The 26,827-nt window shown below is 37.2% G+C and overlaps 1 protein-coding gene across 3 annotated transcripts in view; it reads left to right on the top strand.

Annotated features, from left to right (window-relative positions):
* Window positions 1-26,827, top strand: part of ANKIB1 (ankyrin repeat and IBR domain containing 1) — a 151,868-nt gene that overhangs the window by 30,406 nt on the left and 94,635 nt on the right. For all 3 annotated transcript variants that reach the window (XM_055123825.1, XM_055123823.1, XM_055123822.1), the window contains exon 2: window positions 15,772-16,048. In XM_055123825.1, coding sequence (XP_054979800.1) covers window positions 15,861-16,048 — 188 coding nt within the window. In that variant the 5' untranslated portion in view covers window positions 15,772-15,860. The remainder of the gene's footprint in view (window positions 1-15,771; window positions 16,049-26,827) is intronic.

The following is a 26,827-nucleotide window of genomic DNA, read 5'->3' as shown; positions in this document are numbered from 1 at the left end:
TACTATAGCTTACAGTAGTGGTCTTCAGTCACTATCCATAGGTATATATAAAGCTTGGAAAACACTACTCCTTGGTTATAATAGTTGGCCCATGAACCAGTATGCAGAACAGGTGCTGATCTACAGGTATAAAAAAGTTGAAGCGATAGTACAGCAAGTAGGACACTTGAATGAGACTGTCCCAGGTTTGATCCCCAGCACTACAGTTGGTCCCCCAAGCACCATGAAGAGTGATCCCTGAGCTCAGGTAGCCCTGCTCAAGTATGGGGAAAAAAAAAAGTTGAAGAATACTGGCTTGTAGGAATTTGGGTAGTATCAGTCCTCCAACTTTGTTTTTATGCTTCAATATTGTATTGATTATTCTGAGTCTTTTACCTGTGCCTGTAGTCTTTAGAATCATGTTTTCATTATTTAAAAATAACTTGCTTGGATTTTGATTGCTATTACATTGAACCTGTAGTTCAAATTGAGAAGAACTAAAGGAAATATAAAAAAATGGTAAGATTGCTCATATTTATGGATACGAAGGCTTAATATTGACAGCACATTTCCTTTATTTTGTCCATTAGTTTGTTTGGTTTTTTTTTTAGTTTTCCTTATGTAACTTTTACAAACACTTTGTTAGATTTAAACCCATATGTACTTCATATTTTGGGTACTAAGGTACTGGGATTTAGGAAAGTAATCTTTTTCAATTTACTCTTATTTCTGTGGCATTTTGATAATTGCACTTCTGTTATAAAAAATGTTTTAGGGCTGGAGAAATAACATAGGTAAAACATGGCTGTGGTGACAGTGACCTTGGTTCATATTCTTGGTACCACATGTAGTATCCTGAGTATTGCCAGGCTGCACTAAGCTATGTTCAGAAAACTAGTAGTGCGGGCAATCAAACCAAACATTTTGCATATGCTAGGCATGTGCTCTCTCGCTTGAGCTGTCCCCAGCTACTATATTTGCATATTAGTTACAGGGTTTATGTTTTGTTTTGTTTTGCTTAGGAGCCAGAGATACTCAGTGGGTAGCTTGCCTTGCATGCGGTAGCCTAGGTTCAATGCCTCTCCCCCCATATGTTCCCTGGAACCCCACTAGGAGTTCTGATCTCTGAGTGCAGAGCCAGGACTAAGTTCTAAGCACCACCAGATGTAGCCCAAAAACAAACAAAAAAATTGTTTCCTTTATTATTCTTGATTTTCTAAATAGGTGATTGTTATTTTTTTCCTTTCAATCTGTATACCATTTTGTGGCATAAGTAGAACTTCTAGTATAAAATTGAAATTGAAGAAAGTAGTGAGAAGAGTCATCCTTGTCTTGTAAATATTTTTAGTGGGAAATTTTGGGTGTCTTAAGTGTAACATTATTGTAAATACTAATGTTAAATCATTATCTCTACTTCCAGTGATATTACCATGGTCTTAAATTTGTCAAACACCTTTTTCTTTTCTTTGTTTCTGGTTTTTGGGTCATACCTGGCTGTGCTTAAGGCTTTTTCCTGGTTACGTGCTTAAAAATCATATGGGTTTGAGAGACCATATGGACTGCCAGGGATTGAACTCAGAGCAGCTGTGTTCATCAAATGCCCTGCCCTCTATACAATTTCTCCAGCATCTAAAACATCTTTTCTGCATATGATGGTAAGATCTTAGATTTTTTTCAGTCCATTGATATGATAGATTTAATTAATTGTGTTTTGAGTAATGAGACCTTTTTTTTTTCTTTTTGGGTCACACCTGGCGATGCACAGAGGTTATTCCTGGCTCTGAACTCAGGAATTACCCCTGGCAGTGCTCAGGAGACCATATGGGATGCTGGGAATCGAACCCGGGTTGGCTGCGTGCAAGGCAAATGCCCTACCCACTGTGCTATCACTCCAGCCCCAAGACAATTTTTTTTTAAATGTAATTATATATGGGGCTCACCAAGACATCCCTACGGTTCAGTGACTTGCTAGGAGGATTTTAGCGATTAAGTTATACTTCTAGCTAAGATATATTATGGTGAAAGAATTTTTTTTGTGGCCATACTTGATGGTGTTTAGAGCTTGATAGTGTTTAGGGCTTACTTCTGGATTTGTACTCAGGGATCACTCCCTGCAGTGTTCAGAGGTCTTTAAGTTGTGATAGGGATCCAATCTGGGGTGGTTGAGTGCAAGGCAAACAGCTAAACCCCTGCGCTTTAATACCTGCATTATCTCCAATGTCCAGTAAAAGAATTGGAAGCAAACTCAGCAAAGGAAAAAAATACATGGGACTAAGCTTAGAGAAAACAAGTCAGTTCCTATGTCTCCTCTCCTCCTGGATTCAGTGTGGGCCTAATATCCCCAGCATTGAATTGTAACATTACGTTTAAAATGTCTGTCAAAGAATATTTTTTAAAAAGTTCATCTTTGACACCTTTTGACACTTGGCCACTGAATCTTGGTATTTAATGTCTTTTAAAGGTTCAAATTTAGGCTGAAACTCTAAATGGTTAAATTTTATTAAGCATAAAGATCTATCCTAGAAAGCTAGATGGCATCCTTTTTCAGTTTCAGTGTGTAAGTTGTTTTTCTTTCGTTTTGTTTTGTCTTGACTGAGATATCACTTCAGACGTAACACAAATCTAATACATTGAAAGAGACATAAAATGTCTTTTGGGACTAACATAATGACCTACTAATAATCAGTATGTACACAAAGAAAGTACAATGCCAAAAGCCATGCTTATACTATACCCCTGAAAACAAACAATTCACAATTGTTAAGATACCCCATGTAGCTCTGGAGCACTGTAGCGCTATCATCCTGTTCTTCATCGATTTGCTCGAGCGGGCACCAGTAATGTCTCCATTGTGAGACTTGTTGTTACTCTTTTTGGCATATCGAATACGCCATGGGTAGCTTGCCAGGCTCTGCCGTGCGGGAGGGATACTCTCGGTAGCTTGTTGGGCTCTCCAAGAGGGATGAGGAATCGAACCCGGGTCAGCCGCATGCAAGGCTTACGCCCTACCCTCTGTGCTATCACATACCCCAAGTAGGATATAAATTATGCCAGTACAGATTAACTGGACCCCTACTATGGGGTCTCCCACCTCACGGTTCCCAGTTCAGTTCATTCAGTTCCTTTGATTTTAGGACTGCAAGTTAGCAAACATTTCCAGACAGACTCCTATGTATTCACCTTACATGTGTGGAAGACATTTACCTTAAGTTCTTTGATAGAAAGTGCAAAACTGGACCTCCCTCTGCTTTCTTGTACTCAAAGCTGTCAGGCATGATTAGGGCTCAGTGTGAATTTGAATGCTTACAGCCCCTTAGGCAGCTTGGAGAGCTTTCCTTCAGGAAGAGATCCCTTCCAAGAATAGTGCTGAAAAACAAAGATCATTAATCCTCTTATCCTGTGCCAGGTTTTGTTTTGTCACTGTTGTTACAAAATTTATAATCCATCTAATAATTGCAACTTTCCATTTTTTCAGTCATCTGTTCTTCTCCACACTCTATATCAAAAAGAGGGCTAGTTTAAGATAGCACCTGAAATCATTTGGGACTTATAAAAGACCTAGAGTGTACTTTCAAAAAATAAAGTCTACGTTTTATCAGGAGCAGGAAAAGAAAATGCCCTGAATGACAAGATAAAATAATACAGAAAGTACTTTCTTGCTTTACTAATGATAATATCATATTACATGATAGTTAAAGGTTCTCCCAAAAATGTCCTTGCAGACTTTTCCCAGTACCTTGATATATGGAATTGCCATCAGTCAGGACTGTCTGGGCCTCAGGGGAAATTTAATATATCTTTAGAATAAAATTGGCTTGACATAAGGATAGCTCCAGTAATTACCATTTAATCAGAGAGCTCCATCTTAAAGTATGATATGCATCAGAGACAGGATTTTGTTATATAATGTTATCTCTTCTCTTCAAGTGAGGAGCTACCTGATACTCCAGATCTTATCCCATTACAGTACAGGATATAATGCCCTGCTTTGTGCCATTTGTTTAGGATGTACAGCCATGTACATCCATGTAATTGAAGCTGTGATATTTTTCCTTAAGGGGGGAAAAAAAGGAATTGGGTACAGAAGAAAAGCACTTTTACAAAAAAGTGGGTTTGTTTTTGTTGGTGTTGTTGTTGGTGGTGGTTTTCAGTAAAATTTGACCAAAAAATACATTTTATCATTTTGTCCAGGGTTGTCCAGGATTAAAATCTGACTGCCGAAATGTTTTCAAAATATGTTAATTTTTCTCTTCCTTGGCCTGACTATCTAGTTACCTACTTAAAAGATACTTGCTCTCTTTTACCCCCTCCTCCTCCTCTTCCTCCTTCTCTTCCTCCTCTTTCTTCTCTTAACCTCCCCTTCCCCCTCCCTCCCCTCTTCTCCCTCCTCTTCCTTCCTCCTCCATCTATTTTTTCTAAAGCAGGTCTGTCAGGAATAAAGATTAGAGAAGTGGAGGCTATCAGTCTATTATTATGATGAAATACAACTCTGGTAAAAATCTCAACACAACTCAGTAGCAGTGGGCCATCCTTCCCCAGTTAGAGGCGAGAACTCAGTTTGTCAGGAATAGATGGAGGAGATCACATTGCTTATGATGTACCTTCTGCCAGCTTGCACCTTTGGTTAGAAGTTTCAAGTTAGGAATGCAATTAGTTTCTGTATTAAAAATATAGAGCCCGTCCAGTAGCCTAATTTTAGATAGTCCCATCAGAGAATAAGTTCTTTTTGTGGAGATTTGGATGTGACCCAGACAATCCAGCCAGCATCCACTGATATTTTCATTGTTAGGACCCCATGGAGGAATGTCCTAAATCTGAAAGCTTCCTGGATACTGAGTTCTGTTCACTGAAAGTTCTGCTTTCAGTTCACCAGAATTCCTGCTGAGACTGAAAAATCTTATATTAGACAGTTTCAGATTTTAGTTTAGAGTCAGACCCAGGCAATTAGACTCTGTGAATTGAGAATTCCAAAAAAGATAGCTACTGGATTGTCTTCAAAGATGAGACTCTACAAGACTGGATGGGTATGTTCCAAATCTAAGTACATAGGGCTTTCTTCATACATAGGGCTTTCTTCATCCTTTGAACATGTCAATCTTGAATTCAAGTTAGCCCACTCAAAGTCATGTACATCAAACTAATAAAATTACCAGCCTGTAAGGATCAGTTAATTTTATACCAGTTCATTAGCACCTAAAAGCTTATTTTAAAACTGAGTTATGCCTGGAGACTGCATAGCTTTTTTATATTTTTCCTTTATTAGGTGGGGGTTTTAATAGGCAAAAAAAAAAATTAGTATTGGGCTGGAGTGATAGTACAGCGGGTAGGGCATTTGCCTTGCACATGGCCTACCTGGGTTCTATTCCCAGAATCCCATATGGTCCCCTGAGCACCGACAAGGTTAATTCCTGAGTGCAGAGCCAGGAATGACCCCTGTGTATTGCCAGGTGTGACCCAAAAAGAAAAAGAAAATTGGTATGGAGAATAACTGTTTCTAATATTTAAAGAGTTTTGATCTGCTTGCCAGGTACAAAAAGCCAAGAGTGTTTTGTTTTATCACTATTTTCTACTTCACTTCTTTTTTTAATCTAGAATTTGTGAAGTTGTAAGCATGCAAATATAAAACATAGTGCAGTTTCATCAGACATCCCATCGAAATAATCTCAAAATACATGGTATTTTGTAAAACTTTCCCTTTCTTCTCATTGAAATTTGAGTAGCCTTAGAAACAAGTATAGCATTTACTTGATTAACATCATGGTTAATATATAATGAGAGAGAGAGAGAGAGAGAGCGCGCGTGCATGCATGTGCACGCATGTGTGCACATGCATGTGCTTGTTGTATTGGAGTATACATTTGTTGAAAGGTAAGGGAGAAATGGTTGCTGTTGAAGCTTTTTCTTGCTTTATCTAAAGCTTTGCTTCAGCTTTTCCCCTTTCAGTTCTAAGAAAGCAATGCAAATTTTCAGTGTTTTTGGCCCATTCCTAAACTCAACTCTGGGAATATTTTCCCTCCAACTTTTACTGAAAAGGGTAAAATCAAAATTGTCACCTGTGTTGTACCTATCCTCTCTCCTTCAATAGTATAAAGTAAACAGATCTGCAAGTCAGCTGTTCTGGAGGGGAGACTAACATTTTTAACCATTTTTTTTACAACTTTCAAGGATCATCATTTCTTTTCTTGTAGCCTTTGTTTTCCCAAATAATGATTTTGTTATATATTTTAGTGAGTTTGGGATATGTTAGCAGATCCGACTTTTCACTGGTTCATTTTGTGTAGTGGTCTCAAAATCACCCAGAGATTCAGTGACTGTCTTAAAGCACTTAAAAAGACAATATACAGCTGTGCTCAAAGTCACATAAAGTATTAAAAAGGATTTGAAGGGGAAAATCAACGGAAAGAGATGTGGGGCAAAGTCTAGAGGAAGTTAGACACAGATTTCTAAGAATTCTCTCCCCACATCAAACAAGATGTACCTGATTCACAAGTTTTACCATCAAATTGTATGTACATGGGAAGTCTTTTGTTCAGTAAACTCTCAGTATCCATAGATTTTATGAAAGCCCAGTCATATAGGTAGTACTCACCTTAGCATATACCAATATTCTAGGCTGTTAGAAGAAAAGCAAGTGTTTAAACATAGTTTATTTAAACAGCCTAGTTACAGTGATACAATAATCACTTAGGGAATAGTGTTAATCTTATAGAAGTTCAAGTTTCCTGCCAATGACCAATCTTAGAAGTAGGCCTTTATAAGGAAGGATGACCATCTCAGTTCCTCCCATACAATGGAAGATATAGCAAATCCAGAAAGACTTGCTATTTTATTATTTTTTCGTTTGGAGGCCACAGCCAGCAGTGGTCAGGCTTACTACTGGATATGTACTCAGGGATCACTCCTGGCAGGGTTCAGGGAACCATGTGTGGTGCTAGGGATTGAACTTGAGACAGCCATGTGCAAGGCATGTGCCCTACCCGCTGTCTTCTCCACAGAACTCATTGACATTGTTATTTTTTTTTTATGTAGGAGTACTGGTATTTATTTAGCCATTGATTAAGCTGGTTGAATTGGGCATGAACTCCACATTACTTTTTTTTTAAATTCAGAATGCTAATTTTATTTTATCTTATTTATTATTATTGTTAGACTGACGTGCTACCCACTGCGCTGATGAGGACTGGAGTCATAGCACAGCGGGTAGGATGTTTGCTTCGCATGTGGCTGACCCAGGTTCAATTCCTCCATCCCTCTCAGAGAGCCCAGCAAGCTACCAAGAGTATCCCCCTGCACGGCAGAGCTGGCAAGCTACCCAAGGCATCTTCCATATGCCAAAAACAGTAATAAGTCTCACAATGGAGACTTACTGGTGCCCACTCCAGCAAATCGATGAACAACAGAACGATAGTCTGACAGTGCTACAGTGCTTATTTATTGTTGTTGTTATTATTATTTTTAATCACCGTGAAATATAGTTACAAATCTTTCCTGTTTGAGTTTCAGTCATACAATGATTAATCACCCAACCCTCAACCAGTGCACATCTTCCACCAACAAGGTCCCCCACATTCCGCCCCTTCCCCTGCTTCTAAGGCAGATAATCTTCCTCATAGTCTCTTTTGTATTGCTTGTTATGAATAGCATAAGATCTTGTGTGGCTGCAAGAGTGGATGTGTGCTCCTGGAATTCTAAAATTTTGGATAATTAGGGTCTGTAGAAATCTGCATCGAGTTGTTTGGCTCAGAGATTCTTTTGTGTGTGTCTGGATCATGGACGTTAAGGAGCTTAAGTAGCAGTCTGAGGCAGCTTGTGGGCATGACCTCTAGGGTTCCATGAGAAGGGGGGTTGGATAGGAGGACTAGCCAGTCCCCTACCCCTTGAGGCCTGGCCGACACTGAGCCTACGTACCTGCACTTCTCATTGGGTTCCGGAAGTTGGCAGCTGCCAGGTTTTTAGGGGGCAGGTGGAGGGACAATGCCTGCCTCTGGCACTCTAGCCAAGTCAGCCTAGCTTAAAGGCATCTCTGCAGCAAGCTGCTCTGTTCAGAGATTTTGTGTGTGTCTCTGGATCATGGCCCTTGTTTCCATCTTTTCCAGAGAGATATACTATTGGCATATGCCCTGCAGTGTACCACTCCTGCCCTAACGTCAGCTTTTGATCCTCTATATTTATGGGTCTCTGAAATAAGGGCAATAAATGAGCTTGTATAGCTGAGTCAGAGGTGGTTTGTGGGTGTGGCTCCCACATACCGAAATTTTGGCCATTTAATTTCTTAGTAAACTTGGCTCCAAGTTGTTGGGGTCCAGCCAAAGGCACAGCAGCAATTTTTGGGTATCAGGAAGTCTGAAGGCATCATCAGCCTGCTGATACCCTCACTCCGCAGGTACAGGTTGACCTGCTGGCAGCACCATACCCCGCAGAACTCATTGACTTTAGAGTAGCAGTGTCAGGACAGGTTCCTTTATAGTGCAGATAATCTTAAAAACATTTTTATTATAGCAGTTTTGTTCACTGGATGACTAGTTTCAAAAGGGACTTTTTACTTTTTAATAGTACTTCACAAACTTGGGTTTAATTTGAATGTATAAAAGTATTAGTTTTTTTTTTTCTTTTTGAGTCACATCCGGCGATGCACAGGGGTTACTCCTGGCTCATGCACTCAGGAATTACTCCTGGCAGTGCTCAGGGGACCATATGGAATGCTGGGAATCGAACCTGGGTTGGCTGCGTGCAAGGCAAATGCCCTACCCGCTGTACTATCGCTCTCACCCCAAAAATTATTAGATTTGTTAGGGAACAGTCTGATCTAAACAACTTTCTACTTACAATTAAGTTTCAAAATTTTAAGTCTTTAAAATGGCTTATAGATATTAAAAATGAATTGATATCTTTAAAAGAATATTTGCTTATAAATTTCTGAAGGATTATGAAAGTATGTAATTTTTGACTTTTTTACTTTTAGGCCTTGGCTTTATAATACCTAGATAAAATACTCTCAATGTGTTTTTCTCACTGTTTTTTATTTAATAAAGACAGTATAGGATTCAGAAATTATGATGACATACACTGCCAAATAGAGGTGCCACAGTTGCTGAAGCTAAGTCATTCACTGATGCACCATAGCAATAGAACCTGAAATGTAAATATTCCAGCTAAATGGAAATAGAAATTCTTAGTATGGAAAGTAGTTGTGGAGGGAGAGATAAATTATGACATATATATTGAATACTTGGAAAGTTAAATGTATGAAAGACACAGCTCCAAAAATTTTGTTATGTTCTGTAATCATTACAATTTATTTATACATATTTACAGGTAATTTGTTTTAATAAGAAATAGAAAAGTAAGACTAATATTTCATCCATTAGTTGTATCCCACGTTTCAACTATTTTCCACTTGTGGGTCTTGTGTTAGCTATTTTCAGTGTTCATTTGCCAGTTTGGCAAAAGGTAGCGATTAGCTGCTGCCCTTGCAGCTATTTTCATTTTTTCCTTTTCTTGTAGCAGTATCCTCTTCCATGCTGTATATAGATACAGAGATACAGCAGAGTCACTATATTGGATTTTTTCCTTTTCATGCATTTGTTAAGAAGTTTCAGTGAAAAAACAGTGCATATCTATAACAAGTACAGTAGTAAGTTACGACATAACTTAAATACATTCACAATAATACTTTTGTATTTGTGGTTATTTTATTTTCAATATTAAGGTGTTGTAACAGCAAAGTGATTTTTAAATTCTGGAATGCATGTTACTGGGAAGTTATTTTCCTAAAAGGTTTTTCATGGCTCAGATCATTTTCATCGTAGTCTCTGATACTCAGAAATTTTCCTGTAGTCTATTGGGTATTCATGAACTTCTTCCAGGAAGCTGCCAAGAATAAAGCTAAGTCTAATGTTCACTTAATATGCAATTAGGTAAGCTAAACTTCTTAAGCTGTACTTTATTTTTAGCAGCAATTAGGTTTTCCGGTCAAACTTAGAAGCCCAAAATAAGGAATTATTTTTCTCTCTTTGATAATCCATTATCTATTTCATGAAGCTCTGTAGATAGATTTATATGAGTTGGAGAAATACAATTTAAAGGTTTGATTTAAACAAGGAGAGAATAATCACTGATTTTAACTATGCAAAAGTGAAAAGATAGATCTTGTAAATTTTTAGGTAAGATTTGTGAAAATAGAACTCTATTTGAAATGATATATTTCCTTGCATGACTTTGAGACATATTAAACTTAAATTTTAAAAGTGAAGACTTGAAAATAACAAATAACAATAATATTTAATGCACAGAGTATTACTGATTTTTAATAGTATCTTTTACCAAAATAACCTTGATATCATAACTTTTTTAGATATTTTCTTCCATATTGTAGATAAAAATTATTATTTTGTTGAGCGATAGCACAGCAGGTAGGGCATTTGTCTTGCACGCGGCCGACCCGGGTTCGATTCCTCCGCTCTTCTCTGAGAGCCCGGCAAACTACCGAGAGTATCCTGCCTGCATGGCAGAACCTGGCAAGCTACCTGTGGCATATTCAATATGTCAAAAACAGTAACAACAAGTATCACAATGGAGATGTTACTGGTGCCTGCTCCAGCAAATCAATGAATAGGATGACAGTGCTACAGTGCAGTACAGTTTTATTTTGGGAGGGGTATCAGTGGATGACATGGACGTCAGGGATCAAATCTTAGTCGGTCATGTGCAAGGCAAGTGTCCTATGCACTGTACTACCTCTCTGACTCCTAGAAATTATTTTTCTAACAGGATCACTATATCACTGTATCACTGTCATCCCGTTGTTCATCAATTTACTCAAGCAGGCACTAGTAATGTCTCCATTTGTCCCAGCCCTGAGATTTTAGCAGCCTCTCCTTATCCATTTTTCCTAGTGATTGGAGGCTCTTTTCAGGGTCAGGGGAATGAGACTGTTATTGTTACTGTATTAGGCATATCAAATACACCACGGGGAGCTTGCCAGGCTCTTCCATGCGGTTCTTACAGTATATTTTACAAAAATAAAATAATGTTTTATATACTAATCTAATTAAAAGCTGTTGGGGTGGAAAGGTAGCACAGCAGTTACGGCACTTGCCTTGCACACATCTGACCTGGGCTTGATCCACAGCACCAAACATGGTTTTCTAAGCCCTATCAAGGGTGGTTCCTGAAATCCGGAAATAAGCTCATGCACAACAGGATGCTACCCCCAAAACAAACAAACAAACAACCCCCTATCCTGAAAAGATGATGCTTGGAGCTACATTCTTTCAGGGAAGAAAGATAAAAAACTTAAAATTGTCTTAGGAAAGGTCCTTCTGTACCCATATACTATTCTATATGTTTGATCATAAAAATATACTAAAAGTAAGTGAAATTCTTATTAAGCATAATAAACCCTTGGGGTTTGGGGATGACTCTGGCAGAAGTGCCTTTCTTGAAAACCTGAGGCCTTGAGTTGCACTTCTGGTGCTACTCACATGTGCCAAGCACAGTCCTGACTGTTCTACAGTTTGGGACCCCCAGCACCGCAACAGAGTGTATGATCTTTGGATCACTGCAGTCAGCTGTATATGAGCATTGCAAAGGTTTACATACACTGTGTATTTGTACCCTGTGAGTACCACAATTCCCCCGCAAGTATGTGTGAGAAAACCACAACCACTAGCTAGTCTAAGAACTCAAATGTGTGTAAACACCACAGATAAATGAGTGGAAACTCTATGTGAGGATCTGCAACCAAATGTGTAACCTAATGACCCTAGCGAACCTTGTTTTGTGAACTGCTAGTCATTCTAACAGTAGCAACAAATGGAAGGTGGGGTGGATGGAACTGAATAATATGGGTTTGGAGATGACTTAAAATGCAATTTTTGTTCAGTTATTTTTTGGACCATACCTGGTTGGTACTCAGGGCTTACTCTTATTTCTGTGCTCAGACACCACTCCCAGCACCCGATATGGCTCAGAAGGCCATATGGGTTGCTAGGGATTGAACCATGTCAGTTGCATGGAAGGCAAGCACAGTACCTGCTGTACTATCTTTGGCCACTAAAAATTCAGTTCTTAAAGCAGAAAACAGTGTAGCCAAACACATATTTAACTGATAGTAACATTTACCTGCTTTTTAACTCTGTGAAAACTTACAGAAAGAAATAAAAAATACACATTGTCCCTAAAAAAATTCCTTAAGTGCCTATAGTATATTGTGATAAGCACCACATATAGGAGGGAGGGATTTGCTGCTTCCAAGATTAGATATGAAAAGGATTAATACTACAGAATGAGGGCTTAGCAAATCTCTGAAAATTAAATTAAAAAATTAAAAATTATGGAATATGATTTGTTATATAAATATACCATATATGTGTTATATACTTTGTCTTAGAAACATTTATATGTATTATAAATAGAATATCAGAATGGTTGTCTTCAGTAAATAGGGTTTTTTGTTGTTGTTGTTTAGATTCTTTTTGTTGTTATTTTGGACCATACCTGGCTATGCTTAGGGGTAACTCCTGGCTCTGCATTAAGAAATAACTCCTGGTGGTGCTTGGGGTGCTATATGGAATTCTGGGGATTAAACCCTGTTTAGCCACGTGCAAGGCAAGCGCCCTACCCTCTGTACTATCGCTCCATCCAGCCCTGTCTTCCATTATTAATCAAAATGGTTATCAAGGTTGTTATTGACCAGAAAACCGTTACTTGGATTTTTTAATTCATATTTTTAAATTTTCTACCTTGCATATGTATATAAATTTTTAATGAGTTCTTAAAAGCCCACATGTTGACTTCATTAAATATAGATGTAGGTATAAAATGTTCTCCTGTAGGGAGAAGTTATTTAATGTCTCTTTCTAAAGTAGCTTTTAGCACATGTCTTACTCTGCTTGCTCACCTTCATCTCCAAATTCAGATATAAACATTTAACTGGAGGGATCCAGTTAGTTGTTTTTATTTTACAAGTGGTGTGTGCAATTTGAAGTCATCTAACAGGTTTAGATATCCGTGCCGGGATGCCACACCATAGAGACTGATTTAATTGACCTAGGATGAGGTCGGCCAGTGGGGCTCAGTTCCTTAAGTTTTAAAAGTAGAGTCAAGGTAATGATCTCTGCTTTACAGGAAACTTGAGAAAACAAGCCATTTAAGTTTTGATCTTTTTTTAGATCTGTGTTCTTTTGTGAATATTACAACTCACTACAAAGCTTATGTTAAACGTGTGAAATGTTAGGAGTGAGGGCAGTATGGGGCCACCCCTTACTGTGCTGAGGAGCTACTCTGCACTTAGGAGTCACTCCTAGTTCTAGGGATTGAACAGGGTTGACACATACAAGGCAAGAACCTAAATCTCTCAACTATCTTTCAGATAGTTATTTTCAGGTTTTTTTTTTTTGTAATTTGTGTTTATTTATTTTGGTTTGGGGGCCACATCTAGTGATACTCTTGGATTATTCCTGCCTCTGCACATAGGAATTATTCCTGGTAGTGCTTGGAACCATATGGAATGCCAGGAATTGAACCGTGGTCAGCCACATGCACAGCAAAAATATAGTATTGCTCTGGCCACAATTTTCAACATTTTAAAGCTGTGTTCTAATATCCAGTCTGCCCCTGAGTTAGATAATATGATGGACTCTTTTTTTTTTCCCTGTAGTTTGTCTTCTGTTTGTCACAATAGTTAATTCTCGAAAACACAATTCTATCTGCCTGTGTTAAAGCCTCTAATTGTCTGGGTTTTTTTTTTTCTTTCTTTTTAACAGGTTCAAGTGTAAATTTCTTGGACTTATTTCCAACCTATTTTCAGTTTTTATTTCCTGTTGAATGCAAAAAACATAGAATTTTTATTTCCTATTAGTTGAATACTAAAAAGATTAGTTGAACATTAGAAGTGCATCATTCCTTGAACAGTTTTTTTTTTTTTATCTTATACCTGACTGCATATGCTGCTTCTTTTTCAACAGTTTTGATCATAGTTAGAGTAGATTCAGAAACTTCTTTTGGGATGAAATGAAATTAGCATCTCGTGAGCACGTTAGACAAGTGTTATGGTAGGTACTTTCAGTAAAATAGCTCTTATAATTCCCATAGCTATTTTTAAGAAATGGTTATTTTCCTTTACTGAAGAGATAGCAAACAGGCTTTTAGATGGTAGCTTAACATTACCTGAATAATTTTAAAAAGTCATAAATTTTTGAAAATTTTAGTCTTGTTTTAATTTTTTTTTTTTTTTTGCTTCTTTTGGATCACACCTGGCAACGCACAGGGCTTACATGGCTCTGCACTCAGGAATCAGTCCTGGCAGTGCTCGGGGACCATATGGGATGCTGGGAATCAAACCCAGGTTAGCCGCATTCAAGGCAAATGTCCTACCTGCTGTACTATAGTTCAAGCCCCATTTTGTGTTAATTCTTAATAAAACAAATGTAAGGTCTACAAAGCTATAATAGTCACTTTTCCATTGTTCTATGTAAAATCAATTATAATCAGTTTTTATTTGCCATAACTGTGATCAATAAGAGAATTGTGTATTTCCTTTGTATTTGCTTTGGGGGCTATTTTTGGTGATCAGTATCTATTCATCTTAATAGCTTCTTTCTTATCCCCTTTTAAATACTAAACCATTTGGGGCTGGAGAGATAGCACAGCGGGTAGGGTGTTTGCCTTGCACGCGGCCGACCTGGGTTCCATTCCCAGCATCCCATATGGTCCCCTGAGCACCACCAGGGGTAATTCCTGAGTGCAGAGCCAGGAGTGGCCCCTGTGCATTGCCAGGTGTGACCCCAAAAAAGCCAAAAAAATAAAATAAAAATAAATAAAAATACTAAACCATTTTACTTTTTGTTTCTGTAGTATAATACTTGTTTTTTAGTTTTGTTTGAGCGAAATTTCCTACATTTTCCACAATCCTGCAAATAGTCTAAATCAGATTCGTATGTAATTTATATAGAAATTTAAGTGTATTCACGCAAAACATTCCAGAGAAGAACATCATGGTCGACTTAATCCTTAAATTCTGGGGAGTCCCAAGGACAGTAGATACAAGAGCCAGAAACATTGCTCCATAGTTGGAAGCCTGCCTCATGAGCTGGGGGAGAAGGTAGCTGGAATAGAGAAGGGATATTCAGTCACTGATGGTTGGAGGAATCGGTTGGGATGGGAGATGTGTGCTGAAAGTAGATAAAGAACCAAACATGAGGGCCTCTCAGTATCTGTATTGCAAACCATAATGCCCAAAAGCAGAGAGAGGGTATGGGAGAAATTGTCTGCCATGGAGGCATGGGGAGGGTTGGAAAGGGCAGTTATAGTGGGGACATTGGTGGTGGAGAATGTGCACTGGTGGCGGAATGGGTGTTTGATCATTGTGTGATTGTTTCTCAAACATGAAAGTTTGTAACTATGTGTCACAGTGATTCAATAAAATAAAAAAAATTTTTTAATTTAAATAAATAAAAAAATTTAAGTGTATTCAACCATAAAATTCAGTGAAGCTCATTTTCTCACCAGTTGCAGGAAAAAAGTAGAAAAGCTTGTGTATGTAAATAGATTTCAAACTACAAATTGCAGCCTTTATTTGCTCTCTGGAAAAATACTTTAACAAGAAGTTCATTTGTGTAATGTTAAAAACATGGTAATTTTAAAGATTAATTTGGCAGAATGTAATATAGTTTGTTTCTTTACATGTTTCTTAAATTTTACTATATTCCTAATTGTAATAGTTTCTTTAGCTTATTGCTTCATAATTATTGTTTTACATTCTAATATGATCATTTTTTCCTCCTCTATTAGAATATAAACATGTTGCAGAATCATTCAAGAAGTGGCTGAAAGGGGAGAGAAACAAGTGCCAGTGCCTATCAGGAAAAAACAAAAGAAAAATGGGAAATACAACTACCAAATTTCGTAAAGCACTCATCAATGGTGATGAAAACCTGGCCTGCCAAATATATGAGAACAACCCTCAGCTAAAAGAATCCCTTGATCCAAATACTTCTTATGGAGAGCCCTACCAGCACAATACTCCACTGCACTATGCTGCTAGACACGGAATGAATAGAATATTAGGGTAAGTATTACTGTAAGCCAATTGATAACAGATTAGTGAAAGGGGAAAAATTTTTTAATCTTAAAAATACATATATGTGCACTTAAAATATGAGTTAATTTTTTAAATAGCCAACACTTCTATATATACACTGTATATATAGCACTATATAGCACTGTCCTCCCCTAGCTCATCGATTTGCTTGAGCGGGCACCAGTAACATCTCCATTGTGAGACTTCTTGTTACTGTTTTGGGCATATCTAATACGCCACGGGGAGCTTGCCAGGCTCTGCCGTGCGGGCGGGATACTCTTGGTAGCTTGCCGGGCTCTCCGAGAGGAAGGGAGGAATCGAACCTACACATATACAATAATAAATACATTTATATTCATATATGATCATCTATGCTCTGTGTGTGTGTGTGTGTGTGTGTGTGTGTGTTTCTCTGAGGGAAGAGTGGGTTGGGCCACATCCAGTGTACTTAGGGCTTACTCCTGTCTCTGTGTTAAGGGATCACTCCTAGTGGGCTCAGGAGCCCATATATGGTGCCATGGATTGAACCCTGGTTGGCCATGTTCAATGCAAACACCTATTCACTGAATTGTGATTTTGGCTCCTTAAATTATATTTTTATTATGCATAAATTATACCCGGCATATTTATGTGAAGTTAATTTATATATTCTTATTGTTATAAACATACTTTCATCGTTGGTCTGTTTTTAAAGCAGATGTTTATTTTTAAAATGTTTTTATTAATTGAGAATCTGATAAGTTCTTTAGAATTTTTTATTTTATAAAGTAGTTCACAATATTTTATTATATTTAATATTTGAACACCAATTCCACCATCATTACACCTTCCCACCACCATATTTAGGAGGTTTTCATCCTGGACCCAACCCCTGCCTCAAGGCAGAACTGAAATAATTTATTTTGTATTGTTTGTTATCAAGAACCGCTGAAAATGCTACAAAAAAGTTTTCTTAGAGGAAAGAGTGTGAAGATTGTTGTATTTCACCCAGGGGTCATTAAGCCCTTCTATAAGAGATCACTGACATGTTTGAACCTTGTGTGATTTTACATATATATATATACACATATATATATATATATGTAAAAAGTTCCCTCTAAGATTGTTTGCCTCTTACTTTAAATCCCATCAAATGTGGTGCAGTACTTTTAGAGTATGGGTGGTGTGAGGTATGAGGCATTTGTGGCTGCATGGTCCAGGAATAGGTTCACTCGTGGGTGAGCATGTGGAGAGCACTATGACCATGGCAGCAGTTGCGTTCTGGAGATTTTTGGGTGCTGGAGCTGGGTCCCTTGGGGTGGCGAGGGGGTCTCCACCCGCCCCCTTCCAGAGCGCCCTGAATGAAACAGGGTCTGGCTGCAAGGTTATGGTGTGTGTTGTGTTATGCTTTCTTCTGGAAGAGGACATACAACTCTGATAAATTCTTGATTTATAATATTATTAATGGTGTTTCTCATGCACATAATTCCAATATCACACCAATCAACAGTGTACCCACCTCTCTTTTCTAAGGATCCCACCTTTTGAATTTCGCCCTACCCTTTTGAATTTCCCACCAACAACTCAACTGTGTGGATGTTTTCCAGTTGCGTTGCCTTTGGACTTTTTTTTCTACCTTTCTGTGTATTTTTAAGTCCCATATATGAGAGCAGTCATTTTCTATCCCTTTCCTACTGACTGACTTTACTCAGCATGATATCCTCTTTAGTTTCATCCTTGTTGCTGCATATTGTATGATATTGTTCTTTCTTCAAGCTGCATAGTATTTTATTGTGTGAATTTCTTTTTTCTTTTTTGGGGTTTTAGTTTTGGTTTTTGAGCCATACTCGGCAGTGGTCATGACTTACTCCTGGCTCAACACTTGGGAATCACTGCTGGCAGTGCTTAGAGGACCATGTGAGATGTCTTACCTGCTATACTATCCCTCCGACTCCAGTATATATACCACAGTTTTTTCTTTTGTTATGCTTTGGTTTGGGACCACACCTGGTGATGCTCAGGAATTACTCCTAGATCTTAATCAGTACCATATAGAATGCTAGGAATCAAACCCAGGTTGGCCGCTTGTAAGACCCTACCCACTGTTCTGTAGCTCCAATCCCAGCCACAATTTCATGATCCATTCATTCGTTGTTGGGCAGATAGGTTATTTCTATATTGACCATTGTACTAAGTGAAGCGATGAACATGGGTGTGCACATATTCTTTTGAATGAATGCTCTTGTAATTTAGAAATAAACACGGTTCGCAGGGTTGTATGGTAGTTCTGTTCCTGTTTTTTTTTTTTTTTGCATAGGTCTCTATAATGCTTTTCATAAAGGCTGATCCAGATGATATTCCCACCAGCAATAGTTTTTTTCATTGTCGGTGATTTTATTTATTTTTCTTTTTAATTTATTTTTTAAAATTTATTATTTTATTGAATCACCATGTGGAAAGTTACAAAGCTTTTAGGTTTAAGTCTCAGTCATACAATGCTCAAACACCCATCCCTTTACCAGTGCACATACTCCACCACCAAGAATCACAGTATACCTCCCTCCCTTCCCCCACCTCCTCAGCCCCCCACCCTGCCAGTGTAACTGATAAATTTCACTTTACTTTCACTTTACTTTGATTACATTCAATACTTCAACAAAAAACTCACTATTATTGTTTGGAGTTTCTCCCCCCTAAAGTCAGACTTGCTGAAAAGGAAGGATTTGATAATTTGTTTTCCATTGCTGAGAATGAAGAGATATGAGTTCGAGTGGCTGCACTAGCGGCCGCACGGTTTTGGATTTCTGTATTTTAGTATTTTAGTAACTAAGTCCAGAGAAATATCTGCCAGAAAATGCATCATTGCAAGCTTGTACCTTTCAGCTACTTTATATTCCACATATGAGTGCAATCTTTCTATGTCTATCTCTTTCTGACTCATTTCACTCAGCATGATACTTTCCATGTTGATCCACTTATATGGAAATTTCATGACTTCATGTTTTCTGAGAGCTACATAGTATTCCATTGTGTAGATGTACCAGAGTTTCTTTAACCAGTCATCTGTTTTTGGGCACTCTGGTTTTTTCCAGATGCCCACCAGCAATAGTTGAGGATTCATTTTTCAACACAACCATGCTAAACACTGACTGTTTTTAGATTCTTTGATATGTGGTATTCTCAGTGGCATGAGATGATAGTTGATTGTTGTTTCGATTTCGATTTTGTTTTCCCCTTATTGCATGTGTTTTTCCCTAATTAGGAGCACTTTTTTGTATGCCTGTTGCCATTCTTGTCTTTTTATTATTATTATTATTATTATTTTTGGACATGGGGGACATCCTTTCATCTCCTTGCCTCATTTGTGGATGGGGTTGTTAGGTATTTTTTGTTGTTGAGTTTGGTGCGTGGTTTATAGAACTTGGATAACAGTCCTTTTTTTGATTGTTTGCTGATAGTTTCTCCCATTTAGTATAGCATCTTTTTATTATAGCTTGAGTTTCTTTTACTGTATAGAAGCTTTTAAATTTGATGTAGGCACATTTGTATATTTTTTGGTTTTGTTGTCTTTGCAACTGTGGTCATCTTTTTAAAGACTCCTCTGCAGTCAGTTTCCTAGAGAGTTCTGCCAATGTTTCCTTCAATATATTTTATGGATTCTGGTCTAATTTCAAGATTTTAATCTATTTTGAGTTTATTTTTATGAATGGTGTGAGGTACAAGTATGTTTTTTTAATAGTGTGAAGTTTTGATGATAGTAAGTTCCTATAAGCAAAGTTCTAAGCTCAATTAACTAGTTTAAATTGGAAACCTGATGTCCTTGCTTTTTATCATGATCAGATTTGAATTTCCTTTCTTTGAATGGGCTTCAGTAACTTGAAAGACTTTCTAAAATCAAAGCATTTTCTTAAAACTGAAAATTCTTAAGAGACTTTTAAAAATATCTTCAATAATAAAACATGAGTCACAGCAAGTATATAAAGATTCTTATCTAATTACATTGGAATTAAATTGATAGAAGTAAAAGAACAAAGTAGTTCTAAAACATATTCAGTTCTTTGGGAGCAAATTATGCAAGTGCGTTTGATGTTAAAGGAGAAACACTCTGCTTTCACAGTGAAATGTAATTCTTTTGTTGTTGCTTTGATTATTTGTTTGCTTGGGTTATTTTTGAGCGAGACCTGGACATGCAGTGCTGTGAATTGAAGTTGGGACTCACACAAATAAAGCTTATATTCCTACCCTTGGAACTATCTCACCAGCCCCTGAAATACAATTCTTTTTGTTGTTATTTTTGGTGTTCGGACCACACTAACAGTGCTCAGGGCTAACTCCTGGCTCCACACTCAGGGATCACACCTGGTGGGCTTGGCGGACCATTTGGGGTGCCAGAGATCAAACCCGAACAACTGCCTGTAAGGCAACACCCTATCCTCTCCAGCCCCTGAGATACAATTCAAAGGTTTTTAGAACTTGACAGAACAAATCTCCAAGTCTTGTTTGTTTCCATTTTGTGTAAGTTATTCAAATTTAGTTGTCTTTTTGGTAGCTCTGAAACATACCGTGTGTGTGTGTCTGTTCTGTCCATTCTGCTCTCTGTGGGGAGTGTCCTCCTCCCCACTCCTCTCATCTTTGCTTTCTTAGATAAATTTACCTGTGATTAAAGATTTTGGCCAAATAAAGAACCTTTATCTGTGTTCTTTGTCAAAATTCACAGGAACCTCAGTCTTTTTGTAACTTACATGAATTCATTTTTCTTTGTCATATTCTATCTTGTATTTATAGATAAAATTTTTTGGTTTTTGATTTGGTTTTGCTGTTGTTTTGGGTTTGTTTATTTTTTTCTTTTTTGGCGGGGGCATAGGGGTCACACTGAGCAATACTTCGGGGCCACTCCTGACTCTGTACTCAGGAATTATTCCTGGCAATGCTCAGAGGACCATATGGGATGCTGGGGATTTAACCCAGGTTGGCCACATGTAAGGCAAACACTCTACCTGCTGCACTATCGCTCCTGCCCTTAAGATAGATTTTGTTTGAATACATCATTTTTAAATATAATTGTTTTATAATATAATGTAAAACTTATAAAAATTTTATTTTATCATTTTAAGTGTCTACCTGAATTATAAGTTAAAATATACAGTTTCTGTACTCCTGCATCTTTTTTTATACATAACAAAAATGCATTTTACATAATTATTGCAGAAGGAATACTTTATGATCAGAATTTGTGAATGAGAGAAATTTGATCATAAACAGTTTAGGCTATCTAGCCCATGACTTTTTAAAGTTTTTGTTTTCATAACCAAAAAATAAAAATATTTCCTGATTTTAAATGTAGGTGTTGCTATAAGGTCATTTTTTTTGGTAATGCACAGTGATTTACAATATTGTGAATGTTTCAGGAATGACATGTTAGTACATCACACCCATCACTGTTGTTCAGCATCCCATCACCACTGTTTTAAGGTCCTCTCTCCCACCCATCACCCCCACCAACACTTAGCAAACTCAGTTCTGTATACCAACTCTCAAGGTCTAATATTACTGGCCATTGTTTTTTTCCTGTGTTGCTTTATATTCCTTATGTTTGAGAAAATTAAATACATGTCTTTCTTCCTTTGACTCATTTCACTCAGCTCTCCTATTTATCCAGATTGCAGCAAGTTTCATTCAATCTAGTTATTTTTTTTTCTTTAGGATTTGATTTTTTTCTTATAGCTGAATAATATCCAGTCATACATGTATATATATGTATATGTATGTGTGTGTATATATATATATGCAGAGAGAGAGAGAGAGAGAGAGAGAGAGAGAGAGGGAGGGCACTAGAAATACCCAAATTTCTTTTTTCATTCATCTTGGGCACTTGGATTGTTTCCAGACCTTGACTTTTGTAATTAGCACAGCAGTAGGATTTCATTGAAAGTTTCTGTGCTTTGGGGTTAGATGCCAATAAATGGGACTGCTAGGTCATATGTCTGTTTGGCTATTTTTGCATTTATATTTTAATTTCATCTATCTAGAAACTTTTAGATGCCATTTCCAACTTATATTTTTTGAAATTTCATGTATTTTCTTTTTAGAGTTTCATCTTCCCTATATGTTAATAACTTTCATCATGCTGATGTGGCAAATATGGGCCAGAAAAATAGTACAGTAGGTAGAGCAGTTGCATTAGCATGCAGCTGACCTAGATTTGATCCTTAGGACTATAGATGGTCCCCTGAGCACTGCCAGGAGAGATCCTTGACCACAGAGCCAGGATTAAGCCCTGAGTACAGACAGTTTGCCAATCCCTACCCAAAAAAGAAATATAATATGACAAACATATTAAAAATAATACTTTCTAGGCACCCATAGCAGTGCTTATATCCACATGTCTTGTTCTCATTAAACTTGGTGGTAGCTTCATTATCTGCATTATATATTTTTTTAAAATTTTATTTTTATAAGGACTGGAGCAATAACACAGCGGGTAGGCATTTGCCTTGCATGCGGCCGATCCGGGGTCGATTCCTCTGTCCCTCTCAGAGAGCCTTGCAAGCTACCGAGAGTATCCCACCCGCACGGCAGAGCCTGGCAAGCTACTTGTGGCGTATATGATATGCCCAAAACAGTAACAAGTCTCACAATGCAGATGTTACTGGTGCCGCTCAAGCAAATCGATGAACAACAGCATGACAGTGCTACAGTGCTACTATTTTTATAAAATTTTTTACATTGATTTATTACATTCAATATTCCAACACCAATCCCACCACCATTACACCTTCCCACCACCATTATTTTCTATTTTCCCAAAAACTACCCATGCCTGCCCCAATATCAAGTCCTAAATAATTTATTTTGTATTGCTTGTTATGAATAATCTAAAAATGATCTGAAAATGTTTCCTTAAAGGAAAGTCCATAAAGATTGTTAAGTCTCACCCTGGAGCTATTACACGCTTGTAAAGAGATTACTAACATGTTGTTACAGGTTGAGCCTTGTGTGCTAATATGTATCTGTGTGTGTGTGTGTGTGTGTGTGTGTGTGTGTGTGTGTGTTAATTTGTCTTACCTCTTCCTGTTAGGAAGTTCACTAGATCATTACTTGGATTCTATTCTTTCTATTCTGTTTCCCTTAGTTTTGTTCATTCTTATCAACCCCTATTTCCAATATTGGAGACATCTAACTCCCTAAGTGTTCTCTTATTTTTTTCAGATCTTCTCTTTTTATAAGCGCATACTAGTTTAATATTGCTAAAGTATAGCTTTTTCAGTGTTCTATCGTGAGAAATTGTCACAGTACCCTGTTGTTTGTCTTGTTCTATTTGACTTCCAAAGCCCTCTTTACTTTGTCTTAATTCTCCCCAGCTACTTTAATCTCCTCTGTTCTTAAACCGATCTAGACAAGCTAGTTGATTGAATTCTTTCTTGTTTCTCCTTAGTAATGTCACACCTTTAGTTGTATTGCGGTTTCTCCTTGATTTCAAATATGGTGTCTTTTCTAATTCCATCTTTTAAATTCTGTCTTTGCTTTTTTACCTTTGTCGTGAATCATTCTCAGCTACTCTAACCTACAGTATTCTTTCTACTCTCTGAAAGTCCTAGACTGTTGACGTTAAACTATCCTATTATTATTATTCTTACCTCCTCCACTATATTCTAAATATAGGTACAGTGCTAGATTCTTGGTAATGGTATCTGTGTATTAACTATGAATTCTCAATATTAACTTTCTTCTTTTAATTGAACATTTTAGTGATATTACCAAATTGTTGCTTTTGGCTTCCTAAGACTCAACACTCCAGTCATATTTAATATCTTCTTGTAATAAAAGCATAAAGCCAACTTAGAATATCAAAGTAAAATATATTTAAGTATTACTAGTAAAAGGTAATATGTATTTTAGTATAAAAGAAATTAAGATGCAAAGTATATATTTACCACCTTTAGTATAATTTATAAAGTTCTTTTGTAAAATTGAAAATACTACGATCCCCCCACCTTTCCTTTTCTTTTGTTACCATGACATGAGTTCTGTCTCACCATACTTCCATAGGTACTTGAGGTGCTTGGTGGAGATCACACACTTTAGTGGTGCTTATTGAGGATTGCTGTAGTGCTCACACACATGCTGCCAGGCATCATACTCCTGGCTGAGTGCTCAAGTATCTGTGCTTAGCACAGGTTGGTAGCACCAGAGATTGAACCCATGCCCTCACTCTTGTAAGCATGCACTTCTTTTGCCCATGAGCCATCCCGTGCACCCTAGTTCAGTTATTTTTAAAGTATTTCTAAGGACTCCTTGGGGTAAATATGATCAGAACTACTTTTATACTAATATTAAGAAGATATATGCCTTTTCACTGTGATGATATTTGCAATGATATCCTTGGGGTAAATATGATCAGAGCTATTTTTATACTATTTGTAAGAAGATATGTGCCTTTTTTACTGTGATATTTGCAATGATATTACAAAAAAATGGAAGATAAAATTACTGTTGCCTTCAGGCGAATGAAGGCAATTGGGCAAGATCTTATTAATGGTCATTGTGTTCATCACTGCTTACACTTGCAGTTAAAAAAAAGAAAAATCATTTTACGTTAAAGTGCCCTTGATGAAGTCAAAATTATTAAGCTTAATTAATTTCCATCCTCGTTGTACACATCTTTTTAAATATCCTATGTGAAAACTAGGAAGAATTTATAAAGCTCTATGCTATACCCAAAGATGTTTTGATTCTTTATGGATGTATATTTGGATTGCAAGTTGAGCCATTTTCATTATTGTTCTTTTTGTGCCATATCTGGCAATACTTGGGGACTATTCCCAGCTTGGTGCTTAGTCATCATTCTCTGTGTTGTTTAGGGGACCCTGAGATGTCAGGGGTTGAATGTGGAGCTCTTGTAGGTAAAGCACTTCTAGCCCTTTGAACCAACTCTTTAGCCCCCATTTTCATTTTGCATGAAACATTTTAAACTAAACAACAACAACAAAGATGGTTGAAAAGACATATTAAACCATCATTTTCTTGAAAATGAATTAAGGGAGCTAATCATTTCAAGAGAAAACTGGTCAGTATTTGTTAGTAATGGCAAGAATTGAGCTTTTATGTAAATTTCACTCCCTTCAATATGCTATCTTCCCCGGTAGTTAAGACTTTCTGATAAGATTGACAGTCGTGACATAAATTAGTGTGGTTTATAAATGTGGTTTTTATATCATTATATATGTATATATATAATGTTAAATCATCTAGAACCTCATAATTCAGTAAATTGGTTGATTGGGGCATCAATGGGAGGAGGGAGGAGAACCCAGACTTCAGGGCCTGGGATCCCTTCGAACTATATTTAACCTGGTGATATAGGTCTGACAGTCAAGTGCTCAGTTGCAGTGATAATAGTGCTGTTTAGTCAGAAGTGCTGAGGCATACCAGGGCATATTTAGGACCTTGTGATTATAAGGCATATACTCCATCCTTTAGAGCTTTCCCCTTATAGCTTTATTGGTCAGTCTCTTCCTTTTAAAAATTATTCATGAAAGTAAAATGTGGTTGGAGGCCACTCGGGGGAAGGGTGATGCGTGCTGAATGTAGACTAGAGACTGAACACAGTGGCCACACAACACCTTAATTGCAAACTACAACACCTAATTAGAGAGAGACCAAAAGGGAATGCCCTGCCACAGTGGCAGGGTGGGGTGGGGGAAGATGGGATTGGGGGGGTGGGAGGGATGCTGGATTTATTTGTGGTAGAGAATGGGCACTGAAAAAGGGATGGGTTCTTGAACTTTGTATGAGGGAAACATGAGCACGAAAATGTATAAATCTGTTACTGTACCCTCACGGTGATTCACTAATTAAAAAGTAAATAAATTAAAAATAAATAAATAAATAAATAAATAAATAAAAATTATTCATGGGTAAAACACAGGCTCAAAATGCAAGACAGGCCAAGATATTTCAACAGTACAAAACTTTATTAATGATTTCAAATTCTGTATTGCTTGCTACTATTTAAGAAATGACTTGAATTTTTGGTTTAGGATTAAATATGAATATTCATAGTAATCTGAAAAGGCTATTTCAAAAGACTTCTTGTTTTTCTAATTATATAAAGCCTCATTTTCTTTATATATTTAAACCAGAATGACATATCACAACAGATTGAGTGCTGTAAGAATCCATCTGTCTTTTGTTAGTCAGATATTAAAAGAAATTTTTAAACATGTAAAATAATGCCATTGTTCTCACTTAATTTCTTAGCTAATTATAGTTTAAAAATTTTAACATGTTAAATATATGTCACTGTCACTATCATCCCGTTGCTCATCGATTTGCTCGAACCGGCACCAGTAACGTCTCCATTGTGAGACCTCTTGTTACTGTTTTAGGCATATCAAATACGCCACGGGTAGCTTGCCAGGCTTTGCTGAGCAGGCGAGATACTCTTGGTAGCTTGCAGGGCTCTCCAAGAGGGGCATAGGAACCGAACCCATGTCAGCCACATGCAAGGCAAACGCCCTACCCACTGTTCTATCACTCCAGCCACCTGTTAAATATATAGTAGGTTTATTTTAAAATAGGATTCTTACATTTTTGTTTAAAATTTTAATATAATATCAGTGGCCACAACATCCAAATCACTTAGCTCCTGGCAATTTTTATTTATTTTTAAAGTTATATTTATTTATTTATTTTTCAGATTTAAAAAAAAAATTATTTGTGAATTACTGTGGGGTACTGGTACAGATTTACAAGCCTTCGTGCTTGCAGTTCAGTGATACAATTGTC

The sequence above is a fragment of the Sorex araneus genome, chromosome 1 (assembly GCF_027595985.1).
Source record: "Sorex araneus isolate mSorAra2 chromosome 1, mSorAra2.pri, whole genome shotgun sequence".
Classification (NCBI taxonomy): Eukaryota; Metazoa; Chordata; class Mammalia; order Eulipotyphla; family Soricidae; genus Sorex; species Sorex araneus.
The sequence above is the reverse complement of the archived record's forward strand: the minus strand, read 5'-3'. Positions and strand labels throughout refer to the sequence as shown.